The sequence below is a fragment of the Hoplias malabaricus genome, chromosome 12 (genome assembly GCF_029633855.1).
Source record: "Hoplias malabaricus isolate fHopMal1 chromosome 12, fHopMal1.hap1, whole genome shotgun sequence".
NCBI lineage: Eukaryota > Metazoa > Chordata > Actinopteri > Characiformes > Erythrinidae > Hoplias > Hoplias malabaricus.
Window position 1 is genome coordinate 8,689,960 of NC_089811.1, and position 17,864 is coordinate 8,707,823.

General features: G+C 39.2%; 1 protein-coding gene across 1 annotated transcript; it reads right to left on the minus strand.

Moving 5' to 3' along the window:
• Positions 1-8,478: 8,478 nt before the first annotated feature.
• On the minus strand, positions 8,479-16,759 carry wdfy2 (WD repeat and FYVE domain containing 2). Its single transcript, XM_066686462.1, has 12 exons — positions 16,320-16,759; positions 14,650-14,717; positions 13,402-13,475; positions 13,137-13,191; positions 12,866-13,016; positions 12,625-12,737; positions 12,362-12,488; positions 12,035-12,140; positions 11,530-11,631; positions 11,033-11,163; positions 10,726-10,834; positions 8,479-10,303 (listed from the first exon to the last, which is right to left on the minus strand). The coding sequence occupies exons 1-12, from the start codon at positions 16,454-16,456 to the stop codon at positions 10,274-10,276; spliced, it is 1,203 nt and encodes a 400-aa protein (XP_066542559.1). The 5' UTR covers positions 16,457-16,759; the 3' UTR covers positions 8,479-10,273.
• Positions 16,760-17,864: the final 1,105 nt, after the last annotated feature.

Here is a 17,864-nt window from a genome sequence, read left to right on the forward strand (position 1 = left end):
ATGTGTGTCTGAGAGAGAAAGATAGAGAGGATGTGTGTTTGAGAGATACCCCATCAGATAACGGTTACTCTGGGTTTGACTATGGCGCCAAAATAAGTTGGATGATTTTTCTGGTAAAGTATAAGTATTTAAAGAGCTCTAGCAAAGCAACAGCTATGCTAGGTTAGCATCTCAGTGAAGACAAGTGAAGGAGTAGAGGAGGATAATAGTTAACCCATTCTGTATTAAAAAAAATTCTAAGTAATATTATATTACAGTAATGTTTTTGACATTTATTTCAGCAGGTCTGGGTTGCAGTTACACCTTGCTAACAATGCGAATGTTAACCAAATATCAAAAGAAGTGCTGGGCTGGAAAGTAAAATCATACAATACCATTTGCACAGGCCACATTTGTGCATTTCCAAATATGTGAAAGTAACCAGATGAACAGTACTTTTATCTGAACTTGTGTGTAAAATATCGACGTATTGTATTCTGTTATTACTTAGAAAATGAATCTATATAAATTTATCAGGTGCACCAAAACATTTACATATGATACAATATTTTGTTAGACTGACAATTTTTTTTCCCACACAGGTATCCAACTAACTTGGAGTATGTTCATGTTCCCAAAGATTTAACGGTGAAATATGAATGTTGTGGGGAACACTAATGCAGTATGTGTTTTATTTTATTGTAGAATTAGTAATAATATTTTAAAAAGTATAAGTGGTGATCAGATTATTAATGAAAGCATACATGTTTTGAGTCAATACTGTCCATCCTCCAGCACACCTTGCATATGTCACTCAAGCAAAAGCTAGAAAATGTGCCATTTTTCAATGTTGCAAAGATCTGAAGGTTTCGGTAATTTTATCAGGCAAGGAAGTCAACAGATGCATCAACAGCATTGTCACCAAATGCCCAGTGCCGGTGGCAAGTGAACCAACATCATATAAGTATTATTGTATATTTTATAATTCTGAAAATATTTATGGTTTTGTACAGATCATAATGACTAGCATACTAGATATATATTCGTTTTTTACTGTAAGACCATTATTAATATTCTTTAGTCTAATGTGGTTTCCTTATTCTAGCTTATTTGTGCTACACTATTGTCTTTATTGATAGAATGTATTGGAATATTATAATGAAGCTTTCATCTATTGTGTTCTGCTTTGTTTTTACAATTGTCTGATGAGATTGATGGAATCCATACCCTAACATTGAACAAAATTCACCAGTTTTCTCCCTAAAATACACATAGCCACAGTGACGTTGAGATGAGAGAGGACTTCAAAGAAGCTTGCAGGTTGTTAATTGACCTAAATAATAATTTAACAATTATTGCATCAATGTGGCTTCTGTGCTTTCATTCATTCATGTATTCATTCATTGTCTTTAACTGTTTGTTGTGGTGGGTACAAAATATTTACATACTACCTTGAGTCCCTCTGCGCAAGGTGGGAACACACCCTAGACAGGGCACTAGTCCTTCACAGGGCACCACACACCCACACATTCACTCATGCACTCACACTATGGACACTTTTGAGTAGCCAATCCACCTGCCAATGTGTGTTTGGATCATGGGAGGAAACCAGGAGCACACAGAGGAAACCCATACAGACACAGTAAAAACACACCAAACTCCCGAGGGGGGCACCAATGTATATTGATAGTTAATAGGTATGGGATCATTATGTAAGCATTTTCATTCATGATGTATAGGCATTCACTTCAAGAATAAACTTGTTTTTCTTGACTTACAACTACTGACCCCCTCATTAAGTATGATAAAATAAACTGTTGCCACACCAACTGAAATAGTCACAGTCAGCGGAAAGTCAGTATTATGTCTTAGTGTGTCATGCCAAGCCTATTTCTGTTTTTCTGTAGGGTGAACCTACAACATTATATCTGATAATTCAGCTGAAAGATCAGGACTGGGAAACTGCTGTTTCCAGAGGAAGCCAGAGTGTGGTGAAGGCTGAGTTGAGGTTTGCTGTCAAAGTGCAGTAGATGGGCAATAAAATTCTAAGTTTGAATTTAAATTTCCCTTTCGTACATGCAAGTTTGATCTCAGAATTACAATTCAATAATTCCATTTACATTTGCAATTTCAGACATCTATTGCCATTTTTTAACTGAAGCTATATTGTGCATGTTTACAACTAAATAAACAGCATAGAAAGTTATTATGAATATTTGTGTGAATAATTCTGGTACACTTTAGTCACCACAGGGTCCAAAATGGTTTGTCACTGGGGTGGTATATATAAAGCAAATTTTAATGATACATTTTAGCCCCTTATGGTTCCAAGTATATTAACTAGTACAAAAACATGACTACATAAAAGAACTTACACTGAAAGGTACTGTATTTTACCTAAAAGGTACGACTGTATCCCCACAGTTCATGTTTCCACATTCTGTCATATCACATGCTCTGTTCACAGGGCCGTTACAAAAAAAATTCACAGTAAAATATCTTCATCTTCAGGATATCAATAGCCTGTTATATTGTACCTTCAATGAGCCTTTTAGATTTTTGAGACACTAATAAAGAGATTAAAATAAAGAGGTTATATCCGCGGAAGGAAGCTAAATGTGTAGTTTTTCCACGGTATGGAAGTTGTGTTTGTATTTCACCATCAAGCGGCGACAGAATGCAACTAGTACAGCATTTAAGGTCAAAGAGAAAATCCTAATGAATCGATTGCTCATCCTTGGTGTCCCGGATGTGTATCTGAATTATCTGTAACTCGTATTTTGGTATCTGAATTTCGTCTACCGAATTTGAGCAACTTCCAAATATATTGTTTGCCCATGACCTTGAGTTCTATTCAAGAGCAATTATATTCAGATGCATAATTTCGAAGCAAAATATTCAGAGGTGTAAATCTGAAGACTTAAATTCAAAAGCAGTAAAATTCAGATATGCATAATTTCAGTGCAAAAAAATACAGTGCTACTAATTCAAAGGTGGTAATATTTCAAAGTCTGATGAGACAGATTTGCTTCCGTATTTGAAGAACAGAGTAAAAGTGAAGTACAAATATGCAGAGCAACAGATGGACTACAGTCTGTAATTGTAGGACTATAGTAGAACCAGAGAAGACATTTAAATGTTATGGCTCATCAGAGTACATTTTCATCCCAATTCTATTGTGTTTATTGTGAAATTATAGAGTATAGTGATATTGTTTGTAAAATTAGAAAAAGTAGCAAACATAGGGTGTGTCAACTTCTTCTGTCTTTAGAGAAAACTTCATTAAAATGGATGGAAAGTCACTTACATGCTCACCTTGAATGAAGATATATATAATTATATATACAATTGTTGTCCACCAAAAACCTATTTTTGTAGATTTTTAGTTTAAAACGTTTGAACACAGCTGCCAGCCAATCACAGCACAAGAAGCAGCAAAAGAGGATGGGGAAAAAAATACACTACCCTTATAAAGTCTGCAGAGCTTTCTGCACCACACCTTACAGAGAGAACAAGGCACTGAATAACAGTGATCATCGCTCAGAAACATGATCCTATTCCTCATCATTCTTGCTGCTTTTGCCAGAGGTGAGTTACAGCTTTCTTTTAGTTTTAGTTCATACAGAAGTTGAGCACCTCTTGACAGATACATATTTTTAATGAATTTATAAATAAAATTAAGTTCTCAATGAAAAGTGAATGTAACAATCACAATGTGACACATACAATCTTTGCATTTGAATGTATTTCCTATAATAATAATCTGTGTGTGTGTGTGTGTGTGTGTGTGTTAAACTTGGAAATGAAATAAATTTATGGACAAAAAAAAAAATGGCAGGAAATGGAAGATTTCAAATGTGTTTCCTGTAGAGGACATGTGTTTTAACCATGTGTATATTTCCAAAATGGTTTTAGCGATCTTTTTGGGGCACTTAGGAGATAACCATGAGGTGATTTTTTTAAATAACAAGGACAAAGTTGTTTTTCCATTGTCTGACTTTTCATCCCTGCTTTAAAATGTATTACATTTACATATTTATACCATTTAAGGAAGAAAAAGAAAGAAATGTAGGGTGTGTCTAATTATTCTGTTTTAAGAGAGATCTTCATTACAATGTCTTGTACATCACTTACATGCTCACTCACCTTGAGTGTAGAATTATATAAAATTGCTGTCCAAAGAAAAGTGTATCTCGATTTTTGTGGATTTTTGTTTTACTACATTATTTGAACACAGACTATATCCTTGTCCAAAAATAGTAACTTCACAGTGGAAGGAACACACCTTCTTAACTTTTAATGAGGTGTGAAAATTAAAAAAATGTATTACAGTAATTTTGGAGCATTTCTATTGGTCCATTCACAATGTTATTCTTCCACTGTAAAGTTACAATTTTGGAGACTGATGATACACTAATAATCACTCTTTGGGGCTGCTTTAGAACTAAAACACTTTCTCATTCTGTCATTAATTTGAGCTCTGTAAAATGACCCTTTTCAAAGGCAGAATATTTGCTTGATCACATAAACAAGACACAAGATAAAAGTCTTTTTACAGTGTAATGTATATATAGGTTATTTATAAAGAGCTGAACTGCTTTGAGAACTAAACTTCTTGTTAGCAAATCTCTATCAACATCTGTTTGCGCAGTGTTTCTTCTGCAATTAAGTGTATAATAAGAATATATTCCTAGTCAGGGAGAGTTTCTGCTCAGATCCGTATGTTGGATGATTTGTTCTAGATCACAAATTTGACCCTAACTTTGAAATCCAAAGTTAATGGAAGGTGCAGGTTGCTATGGTGTTGCTAAGGTTTCTAGTTGGTTGGATGGTGGTTATTGTATCCCGGGTGTTTTTTAAGCAAATGTAATCCTTCCCATAATGCCTGCCCCTTCTGTCCCTCACATAATACCCTTGATTTTAGAAACAGTGGAGGAGCTGGCGTCACTGTGCAGACATGTTCAGACTGAGTATCACATTATTTTTCAGAGTCATCTTGTGAAGGTGAATCATTGGAGAACTGCAGTGGGAATACAACTGAATGCAGTTCAGGGATTTGTTTCTCCATGGTCTCAGGTGAGTATGTCTGGCTATCTTTTTTAAGAACATCTTTCATCAGCTGCTAGTGGATCAACATTTAACCCATAATATCATCCACTGCCACTGTCTGCTCACTGTCTGCTCATCTGCAAAACTACACAGCCCAGCATTAGCCACTAAACATCTGTGGCAATATACAGATCTGTGTGACAATGTGTAAAATTTACAGCTGAATTTATAAATGAACAATCACTGAGCCATGTGTTTGCTGTAATTACAGATAAACAAGTTGAGATCAAATGTGGTGGTAAAAATAACTGCATCAAGGAACTGCTTGCCAGCATAAAACAAACACACTGGAAAATTACTGGGTGCGAACATAATCCGGGGAAAGGTAATTCACTCAGGCCCTTCATAAACATATACATTTTAAGGCTTATTTACAACTGTATAAGGTGTGGGAATGATTCCTTTCCATGTATTGAGGGGAAAATATGATTTTTAACAAATCCTTTGTTCACTGCAATGTGTACATTAGCATTCTGGAGCCCACCAACCCACACATTGTGAAACAAGACCATCCAGCAACTTTTCCTTGGGCTGCCTAGAAAATATGGAGTAAAACAAGCTGTTCTTATTTTTGTGCTGCATCTTACATAGAGTGCAGTGGCTTTAGAACGGTCCCGTCCCCTTGTCTGAGTCTCTCCAGTCACGGTGCTGGACCCATGTTTGTTTGACATTAATATTTGCATGCTTTAACATTATGATGTGATGTCATCAGCAGAACTCTGTATTAAATGGCTTTGTAAAGAATTTACAAAATCGTTTTAAAGCATTCTTTGTGTAACCTATAATTGCAATTCAAATTTCAAACATTCTCTGGTTCCTTGTCATTTTACGGTAACTGTGTGTCATATTAAAAACCACAATCCTCATTTTATTCAACTAAATGTAACTTAAAAATAAAGTAGTGTGAAAACGGCGAGTGAAGAATGTATTGGGCGCTGCATTCGTTATGAGCTCCATCAGGAAAAAGTGCTGCAGAAGCATGTGACGGATTTGTTCTGTTCTTGAGTATAATATGAGTATAAAATACGTGTGAGTTTGGGTTTAGATGTTTTAAAGTTGGGGATTTTGATGTTAGAGATAATGAAAATACCGCATTATTGCTTATAATTAATAAAATAAAACGACAATTGTTATCTTTAATACTATGCAAAAGCGTGAGAATGTTTAAATTTTGAATTACAATTATTCGTTACACAAAAATGCTTCAAAACGTATTTGTACACCTAATAAAATTGTCATCTCTGAATGTAATGTAACCCACATAGGTTTGGAAATGTTTTAAAAAACTGTTCCATACAGAACCTCTTTTGTTATTGTGTTGTGGACATTCTATTTTTAAACACTGAGTAACAAAGAGTAATAAAATGGGTTTAGTACTTATCCTTTGTAATTTGGATGTTTCAAAAGTAATGCTTTATTATTATAAATATTATTATTATTATTATTATTACTATTATTATTAACGCAGATATCTTTTTTTCGGTTTCTGCAGGACCAAAGGAAGCTAAGACATGTTTCAACTGTACTGGGACCGAATGTACAAATAAAACAAACTGTTCTGGTGAAACATCCTTGTGCATCTCTGGAGAGGGTAAGAGACACACCTTATGTCCAGAAGTTTGTAGACACACCATTAGAATCAGAGGATTTAGCTCTTTGAGGTTCAGCTATTGGGGACACGGATGCACATTTGCTTACACAGTGTGTAAATTCACTGTAGAAAACCCAGAGATGCTGTAGAGCAGCTGCACATGAGCACAGGGCCGTCATGCTGATTGTCAAGCAGCCACTGGGGGAGATTACCAGAAAGAGGCTATAGTCAGTAATTGGGGCTGGAGAATATATATATATCACAATGTAAAATGCATTAATAACAATGATATTATTGTTCAACCCATTTTTAGAATTTCAGTATAAGTTATTTACATCTGTCACTGACTGACATCTATTACACGGCAATGCCCTCAGTTCATTACACTTAATATTAAAGTTAGTGATGTTGGTGATTTCCTCTTTCTTGTTTGTTTTTCTGTGGCTTTTATATTTTTCATATATTTTCAGTATTTTTCATTCTGATATGGAATTATATTATTGAGGGAAATTAATAAATAGATCATGATAAAAATTTTGGCCACATCATGCAGGACTGGGGTGTAAAAATGAAACTACAAAATAGCACCTATGCTTCGAATGCAATTAAAAAACTGGAACTGAATAAAGTAGTGGTTTAGAGAACTTCTTCATACAGTGTGAGAATGTGAGAGTTCACCATGTTTAAATCATAGTGATGGATGGAAAAAACACTTTGTGTTTGTGTGTGTGTGTGTGTGTGTATGTGTGTGTGGTGGTTGTTTTTTATTATTCTTCGAAAACAGATCCTGCAAACATCAATAAAGTATGTGCTGCAGAGGGCATGTGCGTATATGAGCAGAACATCGGGAAGTTTTTGAGTTTGAGGAATTTCAAAGTCAGTTTTTCTTGTTGTGTTGGAGACGTTTGCAACAGCAGCTGGAACCTGAGTGTTGCACCTATCTTGCACTGTTTATCTCTCATCCTTGTGTGGTTCATTCTCGTTTAATTAAATGCTGCAGCTGGATTTACTGTGAAAATATCTGTGGCTTAAAGAGGTAAACAAAATTATTGTTGTTTATTGCCAAGAGTTTGAGAAAATCCATTTCTTTACTGAACGCTTCAACCTTAAGATTACTTAAATAAAAAATCAGTTCTGGCTTTTCAGTACGTCTCAATTCTACATTGAGTGTCGCTCTACCTATAAACTTGTGTCTGAACTGTGGGAGGAAACCCACAAAGACACAGAAAAACACACCACACCCCTCAAAGAAAGTGACCCAAGGATCCCACCCAAGACCCTGAGACCCTGCGGCTGTGTGACATTGACACCCAATTTGGTGACAACGTTTAGTGTTGATGGATTCATATTTGATGTTTAAGACAAAGTTGAAATTCCCAAAATATGTCTCCACACATGAATAAAATATAAATGTAATCCTCAAAAATCGTGTGTCGTGTGCTGCTTGAAATCAATTCATTTCAAATGTACTAACAATTCTTTCTGGTTGTTTTGTAAATCATGTGTGTATTTCTTTATACATACGCCAACTTTGTGACTCCTTTACACTTCAGTTTAGTGTTTCCTGCTGAAAACCACATTCAGACGGAAGCTGCAGATGTGCCATATTACATTTACAAAGGTTGTTTTTGATACTGGGCTTTTTCAGAAAAGACAAAGAGAAAACGTGTTAAAGGCTGATGCAGGGGCTTTGTGAGATGAGGCACTATTTAAAAAGCAAATCATATTTTTGTGTGCTCCTTGAACAGAAAGATAAGACCCAGCTGTGCTAGCACCTACAGATCTGCCCAGGTTTTGCAGCTTTATTTTGTGTTTGAGGCACGTTTGCTGTTTATCCTCTGGAGTCATGGCTTAGTTGACAGGAAATCGTAGACAGTTCTGCAAAGAAAAAAAAAGGCTAAAAAGCTGCTCTCCATTATCATATATCTCAATTTCTACACACTCACTCAATCTTTTATCAGCTCTTCTGAGCATACACAAGTACTCTGTAGTTCTACAATTACAGACTGTAGTCCATCTGTTGCTCTGCATTCAGCAGGTATGATTTGGGTGGTGTGTCATTCTCAGAGAGATGAAGTAACACTGACATGTTGGTAAGGGTGGAGTTTTTAAACCCCAAAAACCAACCAAAAACATTCATCAGTGGACACAGGACTGTCGGCTGAAGGACTAGAGGAGGACCAGTGATAGAGTGGACAGTGGGTGGACACAGGGTTTAAAAACTCCAGCAGTACTGTTGTGTCTGATCCACTCGTACCAATATTTTAGCTCATATGAAGTTACATGTAGTAAACATCACTCCACCTAACATCTCCTCTAACACAACTCCTTTAATCTTAGATCTGTGATCATGGGACATGAGCATTGACATAAATAAGTTCATATGAACAAGGCACTTAAATGTGAGCATTGTTTTGTTGTTGTTGTTGGTGTTTTTGTTGTTCACATACGTCACATGCCTCAACATGACACAAACATTTTGATTTGAATATTCACATTAATAATACACATTAATTAAACACAACAGGTAACAAAGTTCAGTTCTTTTTCCACAGGATCAGATCATGCAGGAGGTGACTGGCCCGTTTTAAAGAAAGAGTTCAGTCTGAAACCGCTACAATAAATAACAGACTCCAGTTAGTGTCTCGCCAGTGATGGCAAATTAACTCTTTCCACAGTTTACACAGTGAAACTGCCATGCAACTTGTTTCCTGCTGCTAGTCGCACACAACAATTTTCATGCAAAATGACATTTACACAAACACAAATACAAAGCTGCATACAACACATTCGGTCACTCTACTATTTATCCACATTAGCAGCTGATTTGTTTGCTACATCACATCGTTTGTGCTTTAGGAAGTCATCTGCGATGTTTTATTTACATATAAACATTATTATCCCCTTTCTATAACTTTTCAAGCTGTTGCTGCCATCTTTTAACATATAACTGATCTCTTCTGTGGATGTTAAAACTGTATAAAGAAGGACACAACTGTTCACTAGTTAAAAAAAATGAAAAGAAAATGCCTGCTGTGCAGTAACTACTGCACTTGGAGCCAAATGCTACAAAGTATTTGTTTTCTGATTTTACAAATAATTTTAAACCTGTTTCTGGAATGTTACTGTGGCTTTTTGTTTGGGGATTGTATGTCTGCAGCCAAACGAAGAGACAGGAACCTGACGCTGTGACTCAAACTAAATTTAGTGTAGTACATAGTTCAAGTTGCATTACGTTTCACTGTGTAAAGCCAGCGTCAGTCACGTCAGCATATTTGGTCAAGCTCTTTACACATCACTGTACATGGTCACACGTCTGTCTCTCTCTTTCTTTCTCACTCTCTCTCATACATACACACACACACACACCCTCTTTAAGCCTCCACCCTCTGCAACCCGTGCTCTTTGAGTCCAGTGTTTTTAGAGGTATTTCTCAGCTGTGAACCGAGCCCATGGAGGACTGAGAGCATTTCCTGTGTCCACATGGAGCCAGTGCTGAGTGTTGCCATGGTGACAGCATCCAGCCAAGTGTTGCCATGGTAACAGCATCCTCTGGCATGAAACAGTCACCTCTGGCCATGAAAACCATCCTTCTCAGGACACCACAGGAGTCATATCCCATAACTATAGAAACACAAACATAAGCATCCAATGAGATATTATTAATTTTTACTGATCCTAATCACAAAACAGCAAACACAAAACAGGTTTTAAGCTTTTATACTTCCATCCCTACACTTTATGCTCTTAACTTGAGTCAGTAATGACTTTATAAAACATGTTACAGATGTAGGTTTGTTCAAAGACTCCTCTAGGTAGAGATTACTGTTCCTGTCTGAGCTGGGAACAGAACCCTAGTCTGCCACATGTAGGGCAGCAGTGTAAATAGAACAATGTCACAATAACCTGTGTAGTCTGAGACTAGGCTTTATTTCTGTCCAGGAAATGGACCCCATCTTTGCAGGATAGTTTGCATGTGAGGGTGAGTATGTTCTATATTTTAAAGGATATATTGTTTGAATCAGATTCACGTGTCATAGACTGACCTTGATGACTCTGTCGGCTCCGGAGGTGAGCAGCCAGCTCCTGGTGGGCTCATAGTGCATGTGAACCACGGCGTGTTTACTGTCATGGAAGGTTGCAGTGGGAGCCCGTCTTTTAAAAACACCAAACACATAAATAAATTTAGAAAATCCAACGGACTCCAGTCCTACCTGTTTCAAATACATAGTGGTATTCCTACCCACGCTGGGACTCAAACCCCTGTCTGTCACGTGCTATCCCACCCTGTGATTATGTTCTGTGTTTAGTCAGATGTGTTTTTACAGTGTGAGAGTTTCAGAGCCGACTCACTCCTCGTCTGTGATTGATTCGAGGCAGCTGTCACACACTCTGACCTCAAACTCGAAGCCCATCAGAGGGATAGTGGAGCGCTTAGATGAACACTTTCCACAGACGGCCTGACCACACTTCCGGCAGTGGTGCTGAGCAAAGAAAACGGGTGAAAAAAGGTTTGACAATCTTCACTGATACAGAACAAGACTATTTCACAATACAGGAGTTAACCAGATAACATAAGCCCCAAGTTAAAAACACACCTTGTGTAAACTATTCAGAGACACACAGCTCAAATGCTGGCTGCAAGAAAAAAAACCCTGCAATTTCAGCTCTAAATAAGTCCCCTCAATGAAAGCATGAAAGCTGCGGAGGTGTACCGCCCCCTGGTGGACACCAGAAGGAGCTTTGGGTGAATTGTGAAAGTTGTATAACAAAATATACTTGAGCTGAAGTAGTAAATGAGTGGTAAATGTGCAATAAAATGTGTTTATGTGTGTTTTTGTGGCAGTCACCTGGCGAAGGCCAATCTTTTTGCTGTCCCACATCTGTTTGAAGTTCCAGAAGAACGGCTGCTCACATCTCTGGCAGGAATCACTGTCTAGCCATTCTGGAGTCTGAGAGTGAGAGAGAGAGGGGAAGAACAGATCTTCATTTATCAACTTCAGAACACAGAAGATGGTCCTTAAATGTGTGTAATATTTTAAATAATGCCACCTTTATTTTATTAAAAATTAGAGATGTGTGTGGTAAAATCACAGGTGAAGGGTAGATGAGTTGTGTCTCCAAATTTTTAAACAACATTATTTCCCCAGAGGTGACTCAATGTGGAGACTCGATTCCCGGGCAGGAACACTGCTATAGAATAAAGAGTCCTTGGGTGTAAGTTTTAACACTGCATACGCCTGCATCTCTATTATGAAGAAAGCTGCTGTAGAGTACAGTAAGTCCACAGGCTGATGTCATCTGTGTGTGTGTGTGTGCGCGCATGTGTGTGTGTGGAATTGAGAGAGACTTTACCTCCTGTCGTGTGACATCCATGTTCCAGATCACTATTCCCCCATCAGAGCCGCAGGAAATCAGCTGACGAGTGTGTGGAGCGTAACACAGGCCCTGTACCTTATCACTTAGTGCACACACACACACATTAAGAGCTGAACCAGCTTTGTCATGTTACAGATGTGACTAAAACATCCACTGTCAGAGGAGAACCCACTATATATACCAGTTTGTATTTCTTTGCGAGTATGTGTATGTTAATATTATATATTAATATACACATTAATATATATATATATATATATGAGTGTGTGTGTGCGCATGCACCAAGTGTGTGTAGAGCCTTACTTGTGCCCCTGCAGTTCAATGGCTGTACCTTTCCGTCCTCCAATGTCCCACATAATTATTGAATGATCCGAACTTCCAGAAAATAACACTCTCTGAACAGGGTCCCAGCACAGAGCAGTAACATTACCTTTGCGTACACACACACACACACATTAAAAGACATATTAATAAATAAACCAGAGGCAACAATGTTACTGAAAACTCAAACCAAATACTTTTTGTATTAATGTTGTTATGAGCATGTAAGTGTGTGTTCATGTTACCTGTGTGGCCTTTAAAAGTGGTGACAAGACTGCAGTTGTCCTGTTCCAGTTTAAGAATGGTCACTTGACCTGAGTGGTCACCTACGAAGGCATGTCTGGTCTCCACATCAAATCTGACACACATTTATAAAAGAAAAACACAAACTGGTGGTCCCAACTTCCTCCCTCTGTGTGTGTGTGTGTGTGTGTGTGTGTGTGTGTGTGTGTGTGTGTGAGTGACTGCAGTGTGTTTCAAGGATACTGAAGTCCTGAGACCCAAGCCGTGGTCCGGTAAGTGCCCAGTTGCTGACCACTCTCTGAACAGTGCCATGTGAAGCTCTTGTCTTGACCAGTGCTCAGGACCCACTCCATCTCCAACACAAACAACACCACTGTCACACCACCCTGATGAGCTACACGCACGCACACACACACACAAACGCAAACACAGTTTAGCATGAAAACAGATCTACATTGTTGAAAAGAGCAGTAACTCAGCTCTATGAAGATTGTGAAACCCCACTGCCTCTCACCCTGATAGGACCGAGCTGGAGTCATTTTATTGTAGTCTTCTGACAGGATAAACTCCTAAAACACAGGAAACACATGACACCCCAGTGGAAGTGACTGTGGTGCTTCAGTTAGTGCTTATGTGGGCAGTTTCTGGACAAGATCATAGTCTAATGATACTCTGGGAAATGACAGGGAATGCATGGTTAGTTCATTTTGTGGGAATAGAACTGGGATCTTTTGGCACAGATCTACACACACACAATAAGTTTTAGTTGAACGACTTACAGAAATTACTCCGTTGTCCATCCCCACAGAAAGCCTCCTGGTCTCTGGGTTAAAGGACATACACGAACAGGGAGCTGTAACAAACACACACACACACACACACACACGTTTACGGAGGGCTGTGGTCTCACTAGGGGTGGTCCCTGTGATCTTCTGATGACAGAACCCATGCTGAGACAGTTGCATCACTTTCAAAATCACCATTTTTCAAAATCAGTGCATGGTTAGCTTCAATATCGTCACTGTCCAATGATGTTAACTACATAATTTGAACCCAGCAGCTTTGAACCCAAAATGTCATGATAAATTGGACCAATAGAAATGCTCCAAAATTTCTCTGAATAAAATCTTCTTACATTGACTTCCTTTGAAAGTTTCTTTTTTTTTTTTTTTTAGATGCATTTTTTTTTCTTCAGACAGCGGTGATATGCAGGGGCACACACACACGCATGCACACACTTGCACAGACATGCCCCCAAACACACCCTTTACTGGCATAAAGTGAATGATTTGTAGTATTTCACAACATCGGTCTGAAAGCAGGACAAGTGAAAAGGGAAGGAGTGAAAGAGGGAGTTGATGAAAGCAGATGTTTTCTGCCTAGAAGGGTCAAACGAGCCTAAACACACGCGCTCTCTCTCTCTCTCTCATCTCATTCTTATTGTCTCTCTCACACTCTCTCTCTCTGCTGGGTGAAGGACCTGAACATGTACTCTCTTTTATGCTGCAAAGCCATCTACAGTACAACAGATACACATTCATCCAGTGTAAGCAGAGTTGTAGTTAAGTTTCTAAGACCTAAAACACAAAGAACATAGCACTTCATCTACTGCCATATATAGATCTTAAAGAAGCCCATCCGTTTTCAACCAAGCCTCTATCCCTTGCAGCTCCAGCCCACTCTCAATTAGCATGGAGAGTAATTTCAATAGATTTCCCTGCAAATATTTCCCCACGTGGTCAATAGAAAGGCCCCAAACCTGAAACGTTGTCATTCAGTTGTTTATGTGGTTGTTAGCTAACAGGACAAAGTCTATGAAGGACAAAATCTATTGGCTTTGGAGCTGTACTTATTACGACACTGTATCAGGGCGAGTTTTTTTAGAAAATCGCACTCACAAGGGAACCACCAAAAGGGAAGTTCAGCTTAGACCAGGAATTCGGACATGGGGCTGACTGCTAGAGTTGTAGAATGCTTTGTAGTCCAAAGCTATATGATCAGCATCAGCTTAGGATAGGTAAACTCACCTGGCATTGTGTGGTAGATGCTAGGCCAGTACTGTCCACTGTCCCTCTTGAGCCAGACACGGACCGTCCTACGAAAAATGGGCACCAAGTGTTAGTACATAATTTGCAGTCACCTCATGTACTGTGTGTGTATGGATACAGCTGAAGAGACACTGAACATCACTGAAGATCACACAGGATCTTTCAATGTATTCAGGAAGGTGTACCATTTTTGTTCAGCCAGTAGGTGGAGCTCTCACAAAGGTGACCCATGTAAATTTGCATTATCATATAAATATATGTCTCTTATCTTAAATATCATCACTGTTTACTCTGTAGTAGTCGGGGCAATATTTATAGAGTCAGAGTATCAGATTAAGGGTTCAGCTCGGCCCAGTTTCTACAGCACAAATGGTGGGTGGGCTTAATGACAGAGATTTGCTGATTGGTTCCATCTTTACGATACTCCTTTGACATCACACAGCCCACCACGGATACTGTAAATTTTCTCTCGATTATCAACAGATTTCTGGTTCTGGACTTATCCAAAGTACTGGGCAGTTAGCATTCTCCTCCAAGCATGTTGAGCTGTCCAGTATCATTGTGTTAGTTGCAGTTTGAAATAAAGGTTTTTACTCTTTGGACCCATTTAACACATCCATGGCAAGCAGCCACCTCAGCACATGAGGAGTAGTTGGGGTTAGGTGCCTTGCTCAGGGGAAATCCAGCTGTGAATGTTAAGGGAGAAGAGAATACTACTCCCACCACCTCCAGTTTTCCAATATCAAACCTGCAACCTTTAGGTCCAAGCCCACTTCTCATCCCTTTAGGGCACGGCTGTCCATTTAAGTATACCCCTTCATCCTGAGCACATATATAAGCTTTAACCCACATGAGTCAGATGGCTGTGGAGCTGTATGTAAATGTTCAAGCTCAATATGCAAATACACACTTCCATGTCATGTGATGGGCTTCCTGCTCTAGATCTGCTGTAAAACACAGGTAAACATGGTCTTACAGCTTCTACACACACGTGAACGGGTTCACCAAAGGAGGTTTGGAAGATTAGCAGGATTTGATTCTGTGTACAAATGGACTGACCCCGGAGCCCAATCTTATCCCTGTAAACCTTTAAAGTACACAGTGAATGCAGAAAGTTATTTCCAGCACTCTACAGTGCTTTAGAAGCAAGCAAACTTCACTCACAAGGTTTTAAGAAATCCAGCAACAGCTGCTGTGTCTGATCCACTTGCACTGGTACAACACTCGTGGACAATAAGTGTAGACTGAAGGAAAATATTTTCCATTCTTAACGCATTATAAGGTGTAAAGAGCGACTGGAAATGCCACTGTAAACATAAAATAAATGTGACGCTAAGCTACCGACACTGCGGTGCATGGAGATGTCATGGATTCTGTTTTAGACCTGGTGTAAATATGGACGCCCCTATGCAGGGGACCCACTCTATGAAGCATAACCTGTCTGGGATTAAGAGGCTCATGGCAACTGAGCTGCGCTTGATAGAAAATGTATTAATATATCTACTGCTGACTAAAAGGCTGACAGCACTTTTAAGTAGAGGAGGGAAATAAAAGAATGCAAGAAATATGTAAAGTATGGGCCCTGTAAAGTCGGCTGAGATAGGCTCTGCCGCAGTAAGTCAGAGCTCATAGTCTGTGATGGGTCTTACCTGTCCTGAGAGACGCTTATAACGCCGTCCTCTTTGGGGATGATGACCGCGGTGTTGACCACGTCCTGGAGCGCCTCGATGCGGCTGAGCAGAACGGGTTTTCTCGCTTGAGGACGCGGGCTGATATCAGCCGCCATAGCGCCGAGAGAGATAAATCCTCTTTACGCTCGCTTCTGTTGTCTTTTACTACCATAACACCATTAATCCTCGCTTCTTCCCTCCTCTCTCTCTCTTTCTCGCTCTCTCTCTCTCTGTTATAATCGGCTATGCAGGCTGCACACGGTGGAGCTGTGACAGTCAGGAGCTGCAGTGTTACAGAAGTACGCCAGGGAGCGTTCAAAATATTTTATACCCCCTACACTCTACTCCCTACTCCCTACATAGACCATAGACCATGAAACGATTCCAGATTCCTCTCGGCTGGGAAGACCTTAAAGGTAGGGTGACCAGACGTTCTCTTTCACCCGGACATGTCCTCTTTTTTAGACTAAAAAAATGTCCGGGCGGAATTTCACAAACGTCCGGGATTTTGTTTTTCTAGAGCTTACATAGAACTTCGAGAAGCGTTCCCTTCACAAACTAGTCCCGCCCTCCCCTACTCCGATTGGTTCGCTTGAGTGAGAAGGGGGCGTGGTGAAGTAGCCTAAAATCTTCTGATTGGACGGTCTGACTGTAGAGCTACCGTTATTGGTCGATAACCTTCTCTGTAAACATTTAATTGGTCAGTCTGCACGTCAGTAGTTCTTGTTTACGTCAGGCAAAGCTCATGTACCTACCCTCATCTCGAGCAGCTATGCCGAAACATAAATGTAAGTTCTCGGATGAATTAAAAATGAAATTGCCATGTTTTCCCATGTGTAGCAAATAAAGGTGTAAAGGACCTAAAAGCACACATAGGTTCAGCTAAGCATACAACGGCAGTGAGGGGCGAGAGCTCATCAACCCCCCCACCACCCGTTAGCAAACGGAATCAGAACATTCTGGGCCCGAAAATGTTTAGAAATTCGCACTTCAGAGTGGAATGAATATCATTGTTGTTGTCTTTCACCTGCTTTACCACTAGAGGTCGACTCGACTAATGAACTAGTGACTTGGTTTGGATTCTTAATGCATGACTTCTGGTCTGGTAGGTGAACTACAACAACACAGATAGTAACTTCAATAAACCACCTAGTTCTCCTTTACAGGAAGAGATGGATGCTACGTAATTTCAACTTGTGTACAATAGTAGTTTACTTAACTTGTATTCCAACTTTATAGCTACAGCACACAGTTTGTACTTACATATGGTTTCAGCAAACTTGTGGACAGATAGTGTACATTATCTACTATTTAGAAAGCAATGTGGGCATCCCTGTGTAAAGTGAAAAATATACTTTTATTACTTAGTTACTGTATAGCTAGACGTGCACTGCATAGGGAGAAAGGATTTAGGGAGTCATTTGGGACGCACCCCAGGTTCTAAGCCACGCCCATTGTGCTCTAAAAGCAGCTGTTCCTTATTCTTTAATACTATCAGCAGAGCAGTGCAAAATATGCAAACAA